Genomic DNA, 21,427 nt, shown 5'->3' on the forward strand with positions numbered 1-21,427 from the left:
TATATATTGTAATTTCTAATCAATTACATATGTAAACAATCCAATTTGAACAAAAGTCGTTTATGTCTGCTTAGTCTATTCTACATGTTTTTTAGTTATTTGTTGTTTGTGAATCAGCCATTAATAATTACTTCCACACTGTCTGATAGGATATGTTTTTCTTTGTTGATTACAAATGCCACCCGAAACCACGATCGTGTACTGAATTTAATATGTTTATTGGGTCTTAAATATTGGATTTTAGGATCCCACATTTTCACGGCAAGATAACATCAGTATTGATTGAATATTGAATTCTAATTCGTATTTTTGATTTCTAATATGGAAAATATTGAGTTTGAGTTTTTGCTCCTTTAATTGAACAAAGTGAATGATTTGTGTAACTATAAGCCTAACACATGATCATACAGTTCAATTATGCATACTATACATTACAAGTATTTTAGTTACTTCTGCTTGAAATACTGCAAACAATAAATTTTTCTTTAAAACTGACAACAATTTTAAAAGCTATGTCCTCATCATTTCATAGAAATCAGAGCATAACGAATGTTCTATTTAAAAATAAAAAGATAAATAAAAATATGTAAATCAGAGATCATCTCTCCTTCAACCAAACTGAAAATATTTACCCAGAATTATAGGGGTACTTGAATAACATGAGGTTTAATTAATTGTTGGTTTTTAAGATGATTTTTAAATAGTGTACCGGTACGGTTTAACACCAGTACTACAAAATTCCTCAAATATAATATTCTATCAATCTAAAGTAGATTCCTCAATTATAACATTCTATCATTCTAAAGTTGATAGGGGATTATTATCAATAAACTAAAACTCATAGGGGATTACTATCACATGAATTATATATTCTGTGTAGAAGTTGACTTGGTATCAAACACAATATCATGGAAGGATTAAACCGTAAATTTACCCAGTAGACAATTACAAGAAAAGTATGACAGTTGTATACCTTATCTTAAGATAGGAGTATTTACAATATCTAGTGAAGAGGTAAATAAGATGGTAATATAGGTCAAACATATACAATATAAACCTATATAATAAATACACTGTAAGCCTAGGTCAAGCAGGGATAAAATAGAACGTTTTTACACCATATGATAAAATATTCATATAGAAAACTTTCATCAAATGAAACTGTCAACCAAAAACATAAAATAATACACAGATGTACATATGATAAATAATACACAGATGTACATATGATAAATAATCCTATTAGCATATAAAAACTTCTTGACCAAATAGATATGCACATTTATACTGTTTTTACAGGGACTCTATTTTACAATTGATATCTTTTAGGGTAGAATCACCTGATGACAGAAATATTAGAACTCACCTTTGAACGAAACATAATGCTTGTTTGACCACAATATAAGAAATATATGTTGTATGTACAAAACTTCCTTTAAGCATATAAAACACTATCCTATATCTATATCATATTGTTCAAATCAAGGGCTTTCAAATCAACCCTCCTTCTAAACCTGACCAAATACAATAATCTTTGAAGTAGTTTATAAGAAATCTGTAGACTGCTTGGTGAAGTAAGATTGTGACACATGTAAATCAGGTGTGATTTATCTTCTGTTGATTACATCATATAACAATAGCTAGAACTTGTCAATTACATATAAACACTAGAAAACGAACTATTAAAATACTGCATATCTGTCACATCATTTATATCCTATATATCACTTTAACACAATGCTTCAAACAGTACTCTAACAACACTGTTTTTACCATTTGAAAGATTTATGTCAAAATCTAACTTTAATTTTTAATTTCTGATATCCTCTTCTCATACAATTGAATACATAAAATTGTTTTGTTTTTATAGTTTTCATTTAAATCTGATTTTGAGCAAATCAGTACAAAGCACATATATTTCTTTTTGTATCAAAGATGTCAATCATAAAATAATAAACACTCCTTATCCTGTTTTAGGTTCACTGAGTTTTGACAAAGTCATGTAAATTTTTGAACTTAAAATAACTTTTCAAATTCTACCTCTGAGTACACAACCTTAACAGATAGTAATAGTTTAACAAAAGGCACACCTGGAGGGTATTATCTTTAAACTCCCATTTGATACAGTTCACTGACAACACCACAAATTCACTTCATAAAAATAACAAACTGATATAAAATAACCATTTCATCTATTTAAAACTAATACATGTAATTCTATATATTTTGTAGGGCATAAACTAATGTTAAAATGTTGTAATCTTTAAGGCTCATAAGACATATGATGTTCCAGCTGAGCTCTTTATGTTGACATAATTACAATTTAACAGTATCATTTGATTTATTACTTGAAAATAGAAGTCATTCACTCAGTTGGTGCATTGTAAAATGGACAATTTCTTTCAAAAATACCATCAAGTGGGGGCTATTTGTTAGAAACTGCTTGTCAATCAGTCAATAAACACCAATGGTGAGAAACAAGTGTTTTATACCATGTCTGTTTATCTTTAATTTTCTCCAATATCAACTCCATTGTATCAATAAATTTTTCTTGTTCGTTCTCTAGGATAAGTTTACTTTCTTATTATAGGACCATTTCCACGACAAAAATAGGACGTAATGATGAAATAATTCCATCGCTTTGGTGGAAAGACATTTTTTAACTTTTTACAGAGAAAGGTGGGAACAAAGTTTGCTACCTCGACACAGACCCTCCTTCTTTGGTTGAAAGTGTTTTACCAGTTGTTATAGTATATATTTGTTAAAATAAACAATCAGTATCATGAATTAGTAAGCATTGTAAATGGTTGAGAGAATGTAGGCTAGATGTCTAGGCCCCTCCCCCCATCCAACGTCTCTATAACTGAATATTGTTAAGGATAGTATTTTGGTTACAAAAGTTTGTTAGAAGTGCGTCTGATTAAAAAGATGTGAATAACTTTTGTTATAAATATGGTTAAAAGATTAATGAGTTTAGAAATGTATGAAACATGGGGTTATGAATAAAGCATTTCTATCAATAATAATTGTCATTTCTCATCTGTTTACCGTAGAATGCTGATTAATAAAAAGAAAGAAAATAAACTTTAAAATAAAATAGCAAAATAACCCACGATCCTGGTGAAGCCAATACAGCAACCAAGCACACATAACACAGCTCATCAAAAGAGTTCCTGACAATAAATACCATTCATTTATAGCAAATATTACCCTTCATATACAATTTAAAGATAATTTTTGGTGGGTAATTTTTTTTTTTAGGGTAGATGAAGGAATCAATGACATTTTGAATTTTCCAGTTATTTTTCCTCCCAAGGTCCTGTTTCACAAAATACATGTTAGATTTCACAACTCTATTGAACTTACTATTAACTTTATAATATGTTTTGTGAATCAGGGTCCTAGATGATATTATTTAATACATATATCCCAATTAATTCTGTAAGTAGTCATCGTTGGAATATAAAGAACTTTACTGGTAATTAAATTCTTCACACACTAACGGTAATTATTCTTATTTATAGTTAGAATAAAGAGAAGAGGAATCTGACTCCCCCTCTAAATCTGTCTCATAAAATAATATACTGGTACTAAAAATTTTGAATAATTTTAAATTTTTCAAGTGACTGGCAGAAACTCTAATGTTCATGCTACAACTATATAACATTTATTACAAGTTAAAATAAACATGCAGGTTGCCGACTATTGTAGCAGGAAGTCAGTACTAATTACCTGGCAACCTACATTTAACAGTCCGATATTTCACTTGTTGGCTGCCACAGAAAAAAAATATACATTGTGTAGTTAATATTATTATGAATAATGATACAGAATTCAAATAGACAGTTTTTATAGTGAATGAAAAGTGAACAGATGTAAACATGGTTATCTTCCCTTTAATTTCCACAACAAACAATCAATTATGTTATCATACTGGGACAGTATAAATATATAATATAAAGAAATCACTTATAATATTAATATCACTATCAATTTGTTATTATGTATACTTGTATTTCTATTTCCTTTAAAGATCTGAGTAGATGATTTTAAGATACAAATTTATGAATTAAAATATTATTCCATCCCTTAAGTAGAAAATTATATCTATATTTACTGAATTGACTAGTCTAAAACCATACACAATAATTATTGTTAAATAGTTCATAAATCTGTGCTTTATGTGAACACATGTTAAATAAATAATTACAAATAACCAATTATATAATATGTTCAGAAATTTTGTTATTTTTGGATACCTCATGAGCAGAAATCAAAAGAGAAACAGAAGAATAGGTATTTCCATTCTGTAAGAAAAATATTGACTATATTATTTCTAATGTTATAAATAGAATAGATGCAAACAACAGTTGGATTGTAAATAATTTATAATAATAATAATAAATACTAACCTCGGTACTAGAAGGATTGGCTACAAGACGTAACGTTTTGGGTAAAGCTAATGTTCCCAATACTGATGGTTGTTTCTTGTCTGTGTCTGCTATAGCTGTACCACCATCTTGTTCAAGGGGTAGAGATGTATGAGATAGTAAAACTGGACTCGATGATGAATTACTTGATTTACTGTTCTTACGTTTACTCAACTGATCTATTAACTGAGTAAAAGAATTGGATCTTCGTAATGAACTTTTCCTAGAAACACTTTCACTGGTACCGCTATCATCACTTTGTGTCGAGTCAACATTACTACTACTGTCATCACTATTTTTAGCGGAGGTGACAGATTTGGGTGATTTTTTTGATCGGCTTAATAACATGTCTCTGCATGATTGTAACTGTGCTTTTATAGAAGCTATAGTTGATGATGAATCGTTTGATTGGCTTTTAACACTGTCAAATGAATGAGCTTTAGGTATAAGTCGTAGATGATCATGTTTCGGTGTTTTAGGTTTTATATCTAAACTGTTACTCCTCTGTTGCATTCCTTGTAATATATTAACAGATCGTAGAGAAGTGGTGCGAATAAACGGAGGTGGCGGTGTTCCACTCTTTGCCACAGTGTCCAATGATGAACTACGACTTAGTTTAAGTGAACCGGTTCGGACAAATGTATCATGGAAGGACCCAACACGCGGAAGAGAATGTAAAAGTTTGTTTAATTTATCGGAAACTGTAGCTGGGGATTCTGCTACACTTCCAGTCACAGGATAAAATTCACCACCAAAATTTACGGGTGGATCAGTCGATCGTTGAACTTCGTCTGTTGATTGTTTAGAATCTAAAGAGTGAGTTTTGGCATATAGAATTTCCTTAGCTTTCTGTAAGGAACCAATGTCTATTGACGAAGAACGTTTATGTCGAAACATTTTGCGTTTCTGTTTAGCCTCATCAACAGGAGGCACAATAGGAATGTTTTCTTCTGATAGAGTGTTGACACTAGGAGGTGGGGGAATGATTAATTTTGTAAAATCACAAAAATGTGAAGAAGTATCTGTCCATTGATGACTTGTAGTATTTGAAGATGTTGTATTATCTGTATCAGATTCAGATGGTGGGGGCGGTACAGTAAATCGTGCTATAAGTTCATCAATATCATTGTCTAAAAAGTCTGGACAATTGCCAACACTGGCCGATTTTGCTAATTTCTTTGGCAGAGATAAACTACTTGCTGTACCTGAAACATGAATCAACAAACAAGAGTCAGCAATCAAAGCAACTCAAATGAGGATGAAATAATTTCATTATAAATTTATATCAACATCAATATACACATTGACTTGTATTAATAAATCTTATATTAAACCTACCCATCAATTTACTAGTAGATGATGTTGATGATAACATAGTAAAGTCTATCATACTTTCATCATCAGATGACAATGGTGGAGGGATTAATGTTAGATCTGAAAGAAAACCATATCAACTTACCAATCAACATATATTTTAATTATAGTATAATTAACAAAGAGACATAATAACTAAACTCAATTATATTTGTTTTTTTTCCTTTTAAAGATAAATCAATACTGTTAACATTAAAGAGCTTCAATGATCAGGAGATTTATAAAAGGGGATATCTAAAAAGTATATTGCCATTACATACAGTGTATATGAGGAAGAACAGTTAGACTATTATGTTGTAATATTCTAAACCTACACAACGGAAATCTCTTACAGGGAATAAAGATCTTTATAAATATAGCATTCACCTCCTTTTAATCCCTGTAAGAGATTTCCGTTGTGTAAGTTTAGTTCCAAATGGCCCCTAATCAAAGGTGTTAAGCTTTAATTGTATTTGATTGTTATTTTTGTTGCATATTCTGTATATATATTTGCCCACAATTCACACATTTGTATAATTTTCTTGATAAAGACGAGAGTATCCTCGTCGAAACGTCGCTTAGTATTAAACTCAGTAATTGGGTATCCATAAAATTGTACCTTGTGTTAATATGTTCAATTACTAAACGCCAATCAAAGAAGATTCTTGTAGTTATTGTCACAACAAGTGAGCTCAAAGGTGTTGTTGAACTTACTAATAATCTGTCAGAATAGTGAGGTAAAACTCAACCTATTTAGTCTGTGTAAATTATATTGCTGGTACATTAACCAGGTATATTATTATGTCCCTTTAACTTAAACATCTCTAAAGTAATCATAAACTCTTATTTATATTTATAACAGAGATATACCACACAAAGTAATAAGAGTCAGATTAATATCAGTCATCATATTACCTATTATATCTGGATCTAAATAAACACCCTGTGGTTCATAAATATTATTGACATCTGGAGTGATCGTGTCCAATACTGGAAGTCCCATGGATGCAGCAAAATCTTCAACATTAATATCTGTACCTAGGGGTACATCAGGACTATGGAGACCAAAACTATGATAATCATCTGTAAATTATACAAACAACATATCTTTAAAATATCAAATTGTAAACAATAATCTAAATTTAACATATTTTGTCTGGACCCCAAGAGTAATAAATGAATTTGGGACACAGGGTTTGCTGAAATGTTCTGATCTCCTATATTTGAGCTGCAGAATTTACATGCTCCATCAATTACACCTTGCAGTATCCTACAGTATCCTACAGTAGCTAGAGAAGACAGCTTAATAAAAGATCTAATCTAATGCATATCTTTTAAACCAAATTCAGTTGGGTAGATAGCTAGGCCTATACAGTAATAAACTGTTTTATTGATGAGCATATTTTCATGTAGTGCAATGATTAGTTGGCTGAAGATGACATTATAAAGAAATCTGCTATGCTCAGCTTATCATTAAAATTATTTAAAATACAGATGTGACGTCATCCTTTGATGTTGGCGTATCATTATTTCAAATAATGGTACGGGCAATGTGCCAACTGTACGTTATTTATACTAGTTAAAATATTGAACCCACTTGATGTATTTCATTGAAATGCACGTGCTGGATAGTGTTTGTATTTTAAGTTTTTTAATGGTCCCGTACAAGAAATTGCGTAATATATAGAAATAGCCCTCATGCTAAACGCACTCACGTAATATCAATATATTACTTAATGTCTGGCACTCAACCATTAAACTACACTGAGAAAGAAATCTACCTATTGGTAAAGTATTTGGTATTTGTCCATATTTTGGTTTAGCTGGACTATCTTGTGGTGTACCCCAACTATCTGTATCATCACTCTCAACATCAATACCATTGCGTAGATCACCATTAGAAAGAATATGACCAGAATTAGGTAGAAGAGGTTTACGTTCTATATCTATACCAGAACCACTGTCTGTATCTGAAGGTGCTTCATCACAACGTAAAGCTAAGCTTGTATTTTCTATACATGTAGCATCATTTGTAAATGACAAATTGCTTTTATTATTATTTGATATGGAGCCATTTATTAATGGTTGACTAGAGTTACTTGCAATAGTCCTGAATGAGGGACTATTGTGTGAAACAAGGGAGGTATTTAGACTACTATTATCAGAACTATCATCATGACTTGTATTGGCACTAAATGATGTAACACTTTCTTCATAAAGACTGCCATTAAGTTTAGAGGAAGATACCGATGATACTTCTGCTTGATCAGAATTTGTGATAAGTGGCTCCGTTTCCTCTGATTTCTGAAATAAAGTAAGAAATAATTAAATATTAATCATTATAAAATCATATCAAAGAGAAGAAAGGAAGTGGTGTTTATCTACAAAACTAGGTTATTTTGGGACTAAATGATTTCAAATATTCAATTCAATAATTCACTAACATACAAGGTTCAAGAGAGAGAGAGAGAGAGAGAAATGGGGTTTAACGTCCACTTGACACAAACTAGGTCATTTCATGACTAACATATGGTTCAATTTTATTTCAATAATTTGCTTTAGCAGTGGGAGGAAACCAGAGGACATGGAGAAAACCCACCAGGTTGGACAGGCGAACCTACTCCTTGTAAAATACAACCGGGGAATCGAAACCAAGCCAGTTGACTAAATGAAAGACCTTATGATACAGCGTGCCCGGGCTAACCATTCAGCCATCCACCCCCCCTCAGTGATAGAATAAGATCTGCAGCACCTGGCCTATCCTGCTATAAACCATGGCAATAAATACATTAATCCTGCTTAAAATGACAATGATGGATAGTAAGACAAATTTATTTATATCAATAAGTTAGCTAACTATACCTTAAAACTAAGTCTTATTTTGGTTACAAATTCTTGATTTTCAACATATTCTGGTAAAGGTTTTGACAAATCAACTAATCGTTCATTATCTAGCTTTTCTCCCCTTTCTTTATCATCTGGTAGAATAACTTCTGATACTAAATCTTCTGGATATGACCATGGTGCTGGTATAACCCGATGTAAACTACTATATGCTAAAACTGCAAATAAAACATTGATCATTGTATTTCACATGTCTACAAGTTGTTATAACTATTTAAATTTATACATTTTCCTTATCTCTTTTATTTTTGATTATTAGTTAATTTAACTGAATTCAATATTAAATATTTCCTACAAGATATCAAATTTCATTAGTTTCTACAGCAATTACCAAAAATTTAGTTTCACATGTAGCCTTAAACAATATATATTTGAACATTTGTGTGAGCAGTACCTATAGTAATTGCTCTTAACACAATTTTACAAGTAGAGGATGGAATGGTGACTCACAATAGATTACTCATTCAACAAGAACTTAATGATTTTCTACAACAATAGACCTACCATCAGGATCAGAAGTATTTTTACCAAGAGTTCGTTCAACAATAGTTGTATCATTTTTAACGAATATACTATAATAACCAGCTACCATACATACAAAATTCTGGGCATCTTCTGTTAAAAGTCCTAAACTTATACATTGTTCTCCCTTAAATAAAAAAACCAAACAACATCAGTAACACGAAGAAATATTGTTCAATTTAATAACTTCAGATCTATCTTATGGATAAAAATCATGGATAAGCTTAGAAGTTCTAACTATCTTGGATAAATATAGTTTTACAAAAGAAAAATACTCTGTTAAAATACTGTTGACTAATAAGATATTTCTTCAACTTACAAATATTTTATCTGGTTTAGCAATGATGTCTACTCTCTGCATATTTTCTCCTTCTTTAGTGACTTTAATAGATTGTATTTGATCAAATTCAGCTAATAAACCCATCTACAATAAATTACAATAATATATTAAACTTAATAAAGGGAGATAATTTAGTCTTCAGCACATCACTTTACCTGTGGTTACAGAATATACAGGCGTATGTCAATAAATCGCTTTGCTGAGATAATCTCCTATGTTATCCAAACCCATTTTTTAGGTAAGTATTTTAGCATAAAATGAAATGAAATGTGGATTAACATCCTACCGTTCGCCATACAGTGTGCTATGAGGGAAATTTTACCCGGGCAGCGGCGCTACGGCCTACTCTTATATCGAATTCTAACTGCCAAGGATTGGTTACGTGTTTGCCAATGTACACACTGGACCTCGGTTTTTCGTCCCATATTTCAGCGTAACATGGCAACATGATGGTATGTACTTTATGATGTGATATACAATTTACCTGGTAAGTTTTAATATTGGTGACTACACTAACACCAGATTTAGGGCCAACTAACACCATAGCTTCAGTTTTCTTGTCCTACAATTAATCCAATCATATTTTATACTACAGATATACACAAGACAGAAGTATTGATGCCCTTTAAAAAAAAACATCAATTACATCATGTTTTTGTTTTATAAATCTAATTCACAAGAGTGTCGTGAAGTGAAGAAGGTTTCAAATAGACATTGATTAACAGAATAAAACAGACAACATGCCAGAAAACAAATAAAACAATTCATTATTGAAAGTTTCAATTAAGAAATCTATGAGCCTGTATAATCTCTTGATATGTTGATATAAATCGAAGATACTTTCAAACACTGGATGACAGTGATCAAATCTAATATAAACTTAAAAGGCCAATAACTTATGTAAGAATTCTTGGACCAATGTTTATTTGGTTATATAGTTTTAAACATTTATTCTGGTTCCTAGTTCCTTTAATTCCTTATATTCACACCATACATATTAAAAATATCTTTTCAGATATTATTACCAGTATATAATCATCGATTTGAGAGAATATCCAAGGGCAACAATAAAATTTACAAGTGTTTTGTTGGGATATCCTATCTATTGCTAATACATGTATGTCATATATACAATTATGAATGGGTTTAGTGACACTTTTTCATGTGCAATCAAGAGTCCAGCTATTGCACAAATAGTACTATATGTGACCCGCTCCCACAAAACCAGGCTTTTGGTCATTTTTATAAAAATAGAGCTGGCAGCATATTTAAATAGTTCACAGCCTAAGCTTTCCAAAAATGCAATTCTTTTCAAATTTGTCGTATCATCTGGAGTTGAGTTCGGCTCATTCACAGCAACAAGAAGGCATAAAGTTTATGCTTTTGTGCCCGTAGTACAAAATGAAGTTGTGCAACAAAAAAAAAGCGACTGGTTTTGTGGGTGTGGGTCACATATTTTTAAAACAGTTATTAATAATTTGGAATTGTTGATGTAACTTACTAATAATGTGACCATAAACACTCTACTACCAAATGTTTTAAGTTCACTGACTATTTTCATATAATGTAGTTTAGCCTGTAATGCTGTTAACTGTTTTTGACCAGGAGCAGTTAAACTTTGATTCTGTTTCAAATACTGATTCAACATTTTACGCAAATCTTTGCCTTTCATATGATCGACTAAACTACGAGGCACAAATTTATCTAAACCACATTCTTTTCTGGAAATAAAAATAGCATGTATTGATTATAAATATTTATCAATAAAATATATATAACACACAATTTGCTGAATTTCAGATTTCACATAATCTGGTAGTATAAAGGAAGAGAAAGAAGTTCCGAGTTCCATTTCAATGTTTGGTTATTGTTAGAAAGCATTTTAATTTTTATTTCAATTTTCAGGTTTTTAAATGAAAACGTTTATCATCATAACATGACATAGCTAAAATGATATCCGAACATTAAGTTATTGGATAGAGGAAAATTATAGATTTTTTTACCATAAATACAAGATTTGGAACACTATGTCATTAAAGTAAAAATGCTACATCAAAGAATTGTGGAAGTTAATTTATATCATGTTAATATATATTTTATTAATTTTGTAGTTTTGTCAAGACCGACCTTTTCTTTAAGTGGTTTTAAAATACGCCATTTAAAACCCCCAAAGGGAAGTAGATACAACCTTCATAGTAAAACTTGATAATTAAAGGCATTGAACTGAATTCCGTATCAATTTCAAAATTATGTTATTCGTTTTTAAAATTTTAAGTGGTCATGCTCCGCATTATCTCAGTTCACTGATTGAGCGCTATGTTCCAAGAAATCGCAGTTTGCGATCTGGTGACTCGAACAATGTAACACTTGTTAGAACGGATAAACACAAGAAGACGAAGGAAAATCCACGAACTACCATCAAGAGATACGGCTGGAGGGCTTTCTCTGTGGTTGCCCCGTTCTTGTGGAACGAGCTTCCACGCAGTGTGCGCCAATCACCAAATCTATTGACTTTTAAATCCGGACTAAAAACATTTTATTTTAAAAAACAATTCAATTTATAGCCTATTCAGTCGTTTGTTTTAATTTGGTTTTAAATGTGTAAACTATCTTATTTATAATCTTTAAGTGGCATTTAGCGATTGGAAAACACATTAATAGAACACAATTTTTATGGGAAACAATCACTGGTTTATTCTAAAAGCACGACGTTTCGACAAGTATCCTCTTATCGTTATCAAGCACAATGACATTTCTTGTGCTTGATAACGATAAGAGGATACTTGTCGAAACGTCATGCTTTTAGAATAAACCAGTGATTGTTTCCCATAAAAATTGTGTTCTATTAATGTGTTTTCCAATCGCTAAATGCCACTTAAAGATTATGTACAACGTCAATATGGGGATGTGGCAGTTAAGTGTGTTCGTCAGATCAGTAAACTTGAAGATAAATATATAAGAGTGAGTATTCACCATGTCCACTCTTATATATTCATCTGAAGTTTATGAAATGTCATTGTGCTTGATAACGATAAGAGGATACTTGTCGAAACGTCGTGCTTTTAGAATAAACCAGTGATTGTTTCCCATAAAAATTGTGTTCTATTAATATCTTATTTATATTTGTACAGCACTCTGAAACGAAGTGTAGATCGCTTTAATCAATAAATATTATTATTATATTTATCAAGGGTATTCATCATTATACCTCAATTTGTATCATTAAAAGAAATTAAAGATGCATTATGTAAGATTTAGGTAAAGAGCTGGCAATTCTCGCTACAATAATTTTAAAAATAGATAATGAAAAAGGAATGGCAATGGTGCTTCAATGTGTTCAAAATCACAACCAACTGATGATCTAGAAAGTTGAATGTGGGCTTGTCATATCAATAAATTTCTAATTAATAATTTATTGAACATTTGAGGCCAAAAGAAAGATTTGCAATAGGCAGATTTATCTCTTATATGATTTATCTTTAATGATGGGTTGCAATTCTGAATTAATATTTTATAGATAGACTTTCACTTGGGAACTGATCCCACTATTTAATCCATATTAAAATACGTACTCAATGGCTTTGATAGAGATTTTACCAGTCATGTTGTTACTCATAGCATGTTGTTGTATCTGTAAGGCAGCTAGACGTAAAGCTGTATCATACTTTAACTCTGAAGCAAATCTTTCATTGGTAATATCATTACAGCACTGCAAGCAGAAAATAAATTACATTATGTTTTTATAGATTTATTTTGTTACAAGTCATGGAAATAATCTTATCTTTTATAATCCATCTTAGAGAAAATCATTGATTATATGGACATAGATGCAGTGAATGAGAAAATATATCTGTCTAAATCCATCTATCATTCCTTACACAGAGAGAGAGAAAATAAATGAAATGAAATGGGCTTTAGCGTCCTACTGTGCTGCTCCGAACTGCACTAATGAAGACGGGCATATGCCATACAGTGTGCTATGAGGGAAATTGTGTCTGGACAGTAGCACTATGGCCTACTCTTATATCGAATTCCAACTGTTAAGGGATCTTTTACGTGCATGCCAATGTATACACGGGACCACAATTAAATACCATATTTACAATTATTTGCCACTGTATAATTCCCATCCAGAGATTCATAGTTTAGATGTTATATATAATTTGCATTATAAGATAATTCTTGCCATTAGTATTCCCCCCCCCCCCCATATTAAATCATTTATATATACCTGTAGATAAAAATATTCAAATGCTATAGCATCTTCTTTCAACAAATCATAGGCATCTCTTGGTACAAAAGTAACGCGATATAGGCAACGAAAATGACGAGCTCCGGGTCTTGCTGCAATCTGAAATACATTTCTCATAAATAATTTTATCTTACAATAATGTAGGCAGAGACATATTGGCAACGCAATATTCCATACCTTTGATAGCCGATGTGACTGTAATATCTCAATCTTAAATTTCAACCCAGGAGCAAAATATTATAGAAGATAAAAGTCACACATCTGTAGCTGGGAATAATTAACATGAACTACTAGTATTAACATCAAGCTCCCAGACTAAAGGCTAATCTTCTCTCAAGGAAGTCTACGTTTTATATTTCAAGTGGAATGAAACCAACATCATTATAGAATAAACATAACCAATCTACTGATAATTGCACCTAATTTTTCAAAAATGTATTTTATATTTCTGCTACAATAAAGTCTAGCAACAGCGTTTTTCTTTTGTTTGTTTGATTAATTAAAGATACAACATGTAAGAACTAAATCTGCCTCTTGCAGGTTTTTATTTTGGCTTCAAATGTTATATAAAATTATAATCAACTCTCTAGATCATCAGATGGCGGAGATTTAAACGAATTGAAATATAATCGCCATTCAATGATTTAATTAAAAATGGAGAAGCAAGGCTGAGTCTCGATTAACAAGGACCATTGCTGTAATAATAAACAATCAATACCACATCTTGTCAAAACTTCAAACATTGATAATTTGCTCAGAAAGAGAGAGAAATGGGGTTTAACGTCCACTCGACACAAACTAGGTCATTTTGGGACGAACATATGGTTTTTTTTTTTGTTTAATTTTATTTACATACTTCGCTTGCGCGTAGAGGTCTTTAGCAGTGGGAGGAAACCGGAGGACCCGTAGAAAACCCACGAGGTTGGACAGGCGACCCTACTCCTTGCCACGTACAACCGGGGATTCGAAACCACGCCAGTCAACTCAATGACAGACTTTATGATACAGCGGGCGCACGCTAACCATTCAGTCATCCAACCCCCCTAATTTGCTCAGAATAAAGTAATTTCAATGGAATTTTCAATATATTCATTTTGAACTATCTATTGTTGAACTATTATAGCAAGAATGGTCAACTCTTTATCTAACTCTTACATAATGTATCTTTATTCAACACACACTTTGACTTAGAAAAAAAAAGATTTAAACAATCACAATTTTGCATGTTATCTTATTTGAACAGACAAATAATGTTAGATCGAAAACCCCTTCTTTACCACAAAAGAATGATCACCAACCCGTCTTGAAAAATGAAATGTGATAAAGATGAGATCTGAATGAGAGTCTAGTTATAATACTTACATCTATAAGTGTTTCATCTTCTTGTAAAAGAGTCATTTTACCAGCTGTATTGTTCTTCATATTTTGTAAAACCAAACTAAAGTGCTGTGTACATGATATATTTAACTTTTCATGTAGTGATATAACAACATCCTACAAAACATACATTATCATATACCACTAATACTAATCAGGATAGAGTTCACAACATTAAATAAAGTCCATCTGACTGCCAAATGTTCAAAATAAATTCACAGCTACTTTATCTGAAAATCTATATTTTCCTGTTATTTGGGAAAAGTAGGGTTTTAATAAATCAAAGTAAAACAGATTTATCATATTATTTAAATTACTAATATGGTAAAGAGGCAAATGGGGTTTAACATCCACTCGGGACTAACATATTTCGGGACTAACATATAGTTCAAGAGACCCAGAGAAAACCCAAGAGGTTGGACAGGTGCCCCTACTCCTTGTCACATGCAACCAGGGAATCGAAATCACGCCAGTTGGCTCAACGACAGACCTTATGATACAACGTGCACGCGCTAACCATTCGGACATCGAACCGTCAATATGGTAGAGAGTTTTATTTATTCATAAACCGTAAACTGAGAATGCCATTTTTTTTTTATTTTGAATTAGTTGTATGAATATATCCACAAATAAAGATATATAACCACATAACAATAATAAGTTATGAGCGGGTAATCAATCCACAAAAAGCTTAAGAACAGTACAGAAACTGAATTGGTAATATTCTGTGGTAATTGTACCTAAAAGATGGTGACTTGTTGATAAATAATAGTAGATATTGTAATTGTGACTTCAATCAGAATTTAGTACTCTACTGGTATTAGATATCTGTTTCTGATCAAATACCACCATTAACACCAATTGACTATAAATCACACAAATAGCCTAACAAATTGACTGTTGACAAATGATTTGATGAGACTATCCAATTTATTGTTGTTTGATGGTCTACAGAAGAGTGATACTTCAATTAACTATGTAACACATTCCTTATAACATCACTTTTTTTTTTTTATCTCCTTTTCTTAAAGAAACTTACTTTCCTTCATTTCTTTAGAGGAAAAAAAGTTGTTGTTCTTATATCAGTTCAATTATACATACTGAAAGGCTACTCTTTTCAAATTTTACTTCGAAAGGCAGAGTAAAATAAGTTACTATCCACAATCGTTCAATTTCTATATTTAATAACACATGTATGTAAAATAAGAATCTATGGGTACGTACATAAATCCTTCCTATAAGCCAAAAAATTGTGAAAATGATTTTTAATTATGTGAGAATATTTAAATATTTTATACTAGAATGATAGACCATCAGATATTAATATTGTTCGTAATCACTGATACATAATTTCATTCAATTTACAACTGCCTAGTTTTACCTAAAAAGTTGGCATAGGATAAGCTGTGTTTTGAAAAAAGAGGTCTTCATCTTTTCATATGTTATATGTAATTATAGTAGCACTAAGCAGGAAATTTTAAGAAATCCATATTTAAATCCATTTTCGTCTTAAATACATTGATCTATTTCACCAATAATTCATGACTTGTACTCATTAATATTATTCATAGACCAATCAAATTGTATTCTATTACAAGAGAGGAACAAGCTATGAAAGGTCTCTGGATATTTGACTATATGGCTATACTTACTTTAACTGTTGTTTTGTTATCATATTTGAAAGACTTGGTTTGCCCATTCTCTAGGAAAACTTTTAAAACATTAGGCATGAAAGGCACATAACTCTCTTGTATGGACGGCTACAAAAAGAAAGTATATATATATATGAACAAAGAATTTCAAAATCACTACTTTGCTTTATGGTTAGAAGGCCAATGCAACATTGAAGATAGCTCAGAGAGTATGGTTTCCTTTAAAGAGGACAGACAAATAGCAATACAGATTCACTGGAAGACATGTTGAAAGCCAGAATTTCCATTAATTCAGATATAGTAGACAAGCCTGTTGGATTATTTAGTAGATACTGTGTACCATTAAGAGCATATCTTCATCCAAATCTATTAAAATTAAAATGTCTGATGAGTCTGTAATTAATGCGCTGAAGGAGATTTAATTTTAGTGGTAATTATTATGTAATTATGTAATATATATATATATATATATATATATATATACTGCATAATGCCTGCTAAAATTAAATCTATATATATAAAATTAAATATATATATATATATATACTGAAATCATTAATCTGTCTAGGAGAAATTAGATCAAAGTATACGATGTTGGTAGAAAACTATGGCCATGTATCAAAGACTTCTACATATTCATTATCATTTAATGAAAACTAAGCCTGTCCATGTAAAATAAGAGAGAGAGAGAGAGAGAGAGAGAGAGAGAGATGGTAATAAATAAGTTATCTATTATTATTCTACATATAAATATGGTGTAAACAATAACTTTCTTCAGGCCTAGAAGCAATCGTTGTTGTTAGATCTGACAAAATATGACAAGCACTAATAAACTAATACTACAGTACCAATAAAAACATGGTAAACCGGACAGTTGTAAGAGGTTCTACCTCAAAACAACTGAATTTCTGCAGGAAAATGTCTATACCTCAAGAAATCACAATCAGAATGAGATTACTCCCTTGTTACATTTAACAAAAAATGATTCTTTGGTTTCATTTGAAAATCAGTGGGAATAATAAAATATTTACAAAAGTCTATCATATTCTTTGTTATACAGGTCCATGGATATACTAAATCAAATTTAATAACTTCATTCAAAGACATTAATAATATTATAGTATACACTCATAGTAAAATAAAGAATATATCTTCTCAATGGTTTGAATTAGATATTATGTCAGAGATGTGCGTCAAGACAGATTAACTTTTTGTATCTCTGGTTAAAATATAAACACATGATAAGAGAGTCGTGTCAGCATGAAGGATTTACTTGTCACAGATAAAGGATTAGTTTACACACTATAACAAAACTTTTCAACAAATCACTAGACAAATGTTGTACTCACAAAATATTCTATTTACTCATATTCATCTTTATTTTCATATTTATGGAATTTATCATTGACACAATACATAGTCTTTTTTTCTCATCTCAGCTTTGGATTTCAGAATTATTTTGTATAAAAATATTTAGTTTTATTTTACAATTCCCAAATGGATCGCAAACACATTTTCAGTGTAGATGTTTCGTTTGCCAGTAAAAGTTCAATCTTTTATGGCACGTTAGTAACACACTAATGAATGTATTTCTTTGCTGAGCTTGGGAAAATTGATCTCTCCCCGTTACAAGATATTCACAAACCAAAAAAAAAAGAATTGATTTCTCAATAGTCAGTTGAACTTTCCGAAATGATTGTTATTCTCCAAAGGGAATTTCTAAAACGAAACTAATTCCAAAAGAAGTTCTTTAAAAAGACTTGAATTCTCAAGAGTCGCGTTGAACATTTGTATGTATTAGTTTAGAATGATCAATACATTCTTGTTGATGACACGGTGAAAATATTAACGGTACCTATCATTGGTGAATGAAATTGGCTTCTCCCAAATGACTGGTATAACAGATTAATTTACCAGAAGAATGAAGAAACTTACAGTTAAAACATGGGCACCATTTACCATGACTGATTCGGCAAAACGAACCCGTGAAGGATTGCTTTTTAATTTTGCTTTCTTGGCAGCCGTAAGTAGTGCTGACTTTCTTGAGGACTGTAAAATAGAAAAAAAAAAAATATAGGATAATGAAAAAATGTCAGAATCGATGTCAATAGACAAACGCCGAAAATCAATAAGCACTTAATGTCTTCCAAAATTTGTGGATTGGCTAAATTTTCTTGTTGTTCGCTTGAATGCCGACAAAACTAAAAACCTGACAGACATGACAGATTTTGTATACATGTATATAACATCGGAAAGATTCTGGTGTGTACAGAGCTATTTTCATGTTGTTAATCGCCAAACGCAGCAAAAATTTCCAATATCCATTAACCTATTACAAGTCAAAATCAGTTAGAAATAAAAGAGAATATTTGAGCTGCTAAAATCTCTTCAAATCATTCAGTTAAGCAGAAACACGATGTAGACGGACATAGAAAAACTTGATTCTGATTGCTTTTTTCTATACAGCAATTATACTGTTAATAACAATATTTCACATTACTTCAAAAATCAATATTATAATCAGTGTCCATTCAGTTTATTTTCAAATACATGAAAAGCATCAGATGTATAGGTCAAAGTCTGAAAATAGTGGAAATTAAAGTTATTGATGGATTTGGGAAGTGGCAGAGATCACGAACCAATTTCCTTATAAGATGGTATCTTATGCACATTAATTTAATCAAATTTGATTTACTAGATTTTTCATTGACTAACAAAATTGCTTTAAAAATGCAATGGCTAATACATTCATCAACTTCATAAAATCAGATTTTCAATAAGAATTTGTACAAAAATATTGGAATAAACAATTTTAAAATAATTTAAGAGCCATATAATCTTGAATAATTGGTTGGAATAAGCCTAAACTGTGTTATTTTTTTTAATACTCAAAAATTAACATTTAACAACTTTAAAATATTCTCATAACATTTGTATAATATTTACTTCTTGAATCTTATACATTTCTCTTAATCCAATTTATTTCTATGGTGACTGGACGTGGAATGAAGAGTGTAAACAGCTCCTTCATAATCCCTCAAATTATCTTACAACCTCTTTCAAGATAAAAAAACTTCAATGGCATTTAGTAATTATGTCCCGTGTTTTGAAAACATTGTTCATCCCCTTTTTGGGGTTTCTAAATGGTATATCTTTTAAACATTCCAAGAAAATATTTATCATCAAAAACCAATATCTATTTACAATTCGGTATTTTTAGAATGGTAATAAACTGTAGATTTACATGATATAAACATTAATAAACTACCACAATTATTTTATGTTGTAATTTGTGCTGTACAATCAAAAAACACTTAAATTATGCATCTTTCTTCAAAAGTTCTATTATTCTAGTAGTTTCTGTCTGTTAAGTCCAATATTTTAAAGATAGGTTGCCAGGCAACAAAACATACGCCTACAGCAGTTAAATCATCGGACCAGTCAACAAGAGTTTATCACATATTCTTATGTCCAATATTTTAAAAACTATTATGGATATGTACAAATATTGATAATCCCCCCATTCAATGTTTAATTATCTTATAATCATGTCACTTTATAATGAAATGGTTTAAACACATACCATTAAAACATACTGTGATTAAAATCACACATTTTTCTCCTTATATTCCGTATTATATATTCTACTGGACTCAATTCTATTTAACATTTGATAAGTTTTGTCATTGAGTTGTGTTTTTTAGACAAATCTAATAAAACAGTCTCAAAATATATAATGAACACCTTTAGCAAAACCTGTAAAACAACTACCTTTCTCATAAAACTGACTAATTTCAATAATTGATAAACTGTTAAATGAAACAGATTCAAGTAGGTGTTGAACATCTATATAAAGTCTGTAATAGGCTGGTAACAACATAGAAAGTTTCAATGTAATTCATGATGAACCATGAGATTTCTCCATTTAATAAAATCATAAAGTTAACAGATGGAAGTACAGACTACCGGACAACGTCATCTGTTTTAAAACAAACAGAACAAGATATTCAAATTCCAAGCAGAGCTTCTACCTCTATTATTTAAATTCCACCATGACAAATATTTCACAATTAATAATGTGACTTAATGTCAGGTGTTTTTAGTCATTTTTTAGTCATTTTTTCAAGTATTGAAGATGTTGAACTGGTAAACAGTGTCTATTATATACCATACTCACAGGTACACACATAAAACATCACTTGATAACCAATGACACAATCCACATATTTGGACGACAGTCACCAGTTATCATGAATTTGAAGCAGCCAATATGTAAATACTTACGTTGTCTGAGTATGGCTGACACACTGTAAGGACAATAGATTGTTTACACGCTCTGAAAGAAACAAAATGTTAAACATATCAATTTCTTCATTACGATACAGACTTCTTAAGAATTTCTGTTACCTTGATATCCAACTAAATTAATTGGATTTTTAAAGATTTCCCTTTAAATGTGATTCTCATGATATCAGACCTAAAGTAGATTATGTCCATTTAATCTTCTTTTTTAATAATCTTTCTATTTATATAACATATAATATATTTAAGAATCTTGTGACGGACCACCATTGTATATATAAAGATCATTAAAATT

The 21,427-nt window shown here is 30.8% G+C and overlaps 1 protein-coding gene across 1 annotated transcript in view; it reads right to left on the reverse strand.

Moving 5' to 3' along the window:
* Positions 1 to 21,427, reverse strand: part of LOC126829506 (uncharacterized) — a 104,818-nt gene that overhangs the window by 4,236 nt on the left and 79,155 nt on the right. The window contains exons 6-20 of the mRNA XM_056103089.1: positions 21,115 to 21,166; positions 18,766 to 18,879; positions 16,831 to 16,938; positions 15,164 to 15,295; positions 13,781 to 13,900; positions 13,122 to 13,258; positions 11,051 to 11,270; positions 10,034 to 10,111; positions 9,529 to 9,633; positions 9,192 to 9,336; positions 8,646 to 8,845; positions 7,565 to 8,087; positions 6,699 to 6,866; positions 5,769 to 5,864; positions 4,413 to 5,635 (exon numbers count right to left, since the gene is read on the reverse strand). Coding sequence (XP_055959064.1) covers positions 4,413 to 5,635; positions 5,769 to 5,864; positions 6,699 to 6,866; positions 7,565 to 8,087; positions 8,646 to 8,845; positions 9,192 to 9,336; positions 9,529 to 9,633; positions 10,034 to 10,111; positions 11,051 to 11,270; positions 13,122 to 13,258; positions 13,781 to 13,900; positions 15,164 to 15,295; positions 16,831 to 16,938; positions 18,766 to 18,879; positions 21,115 to 21,166 — 3,421 coding nt within the window. The remainder of the gene's footprint in view (positions 1 to 4,412; positions 5,636 to 5,768; positions 5,865 to 6,698; positions 6,867 to 7,564; positions 8,088 to 8,645; positions 8,846 to 9,191; positions 9,337 to 9,528; positions 9,634 to 10,033; positions 10,112 to 11,050; positions 11,271 to 13,121; positions 13,259 to 13,780; positions 13,901 to 15,163; positions 15,296 to 16,830; positions 16,939 to 18,765; positions 18,880 to 21,114; positions 21,167 to 21,427) is intronic.

The sequence above is a fragment of the Patella vulgata genome, chromosome 8, assembly GCF_932274485.2.
Source record: "Patella vulgata chromosome 8, xgPatVulg1.2, whole genome shotgun sequence".
Classification (NCBI taxonomy): domain Eukaryota; kingdom Metazoa; phylum Mollusca; class Gastropoda; family Patellidae; genus Patella; species Patella vulgata.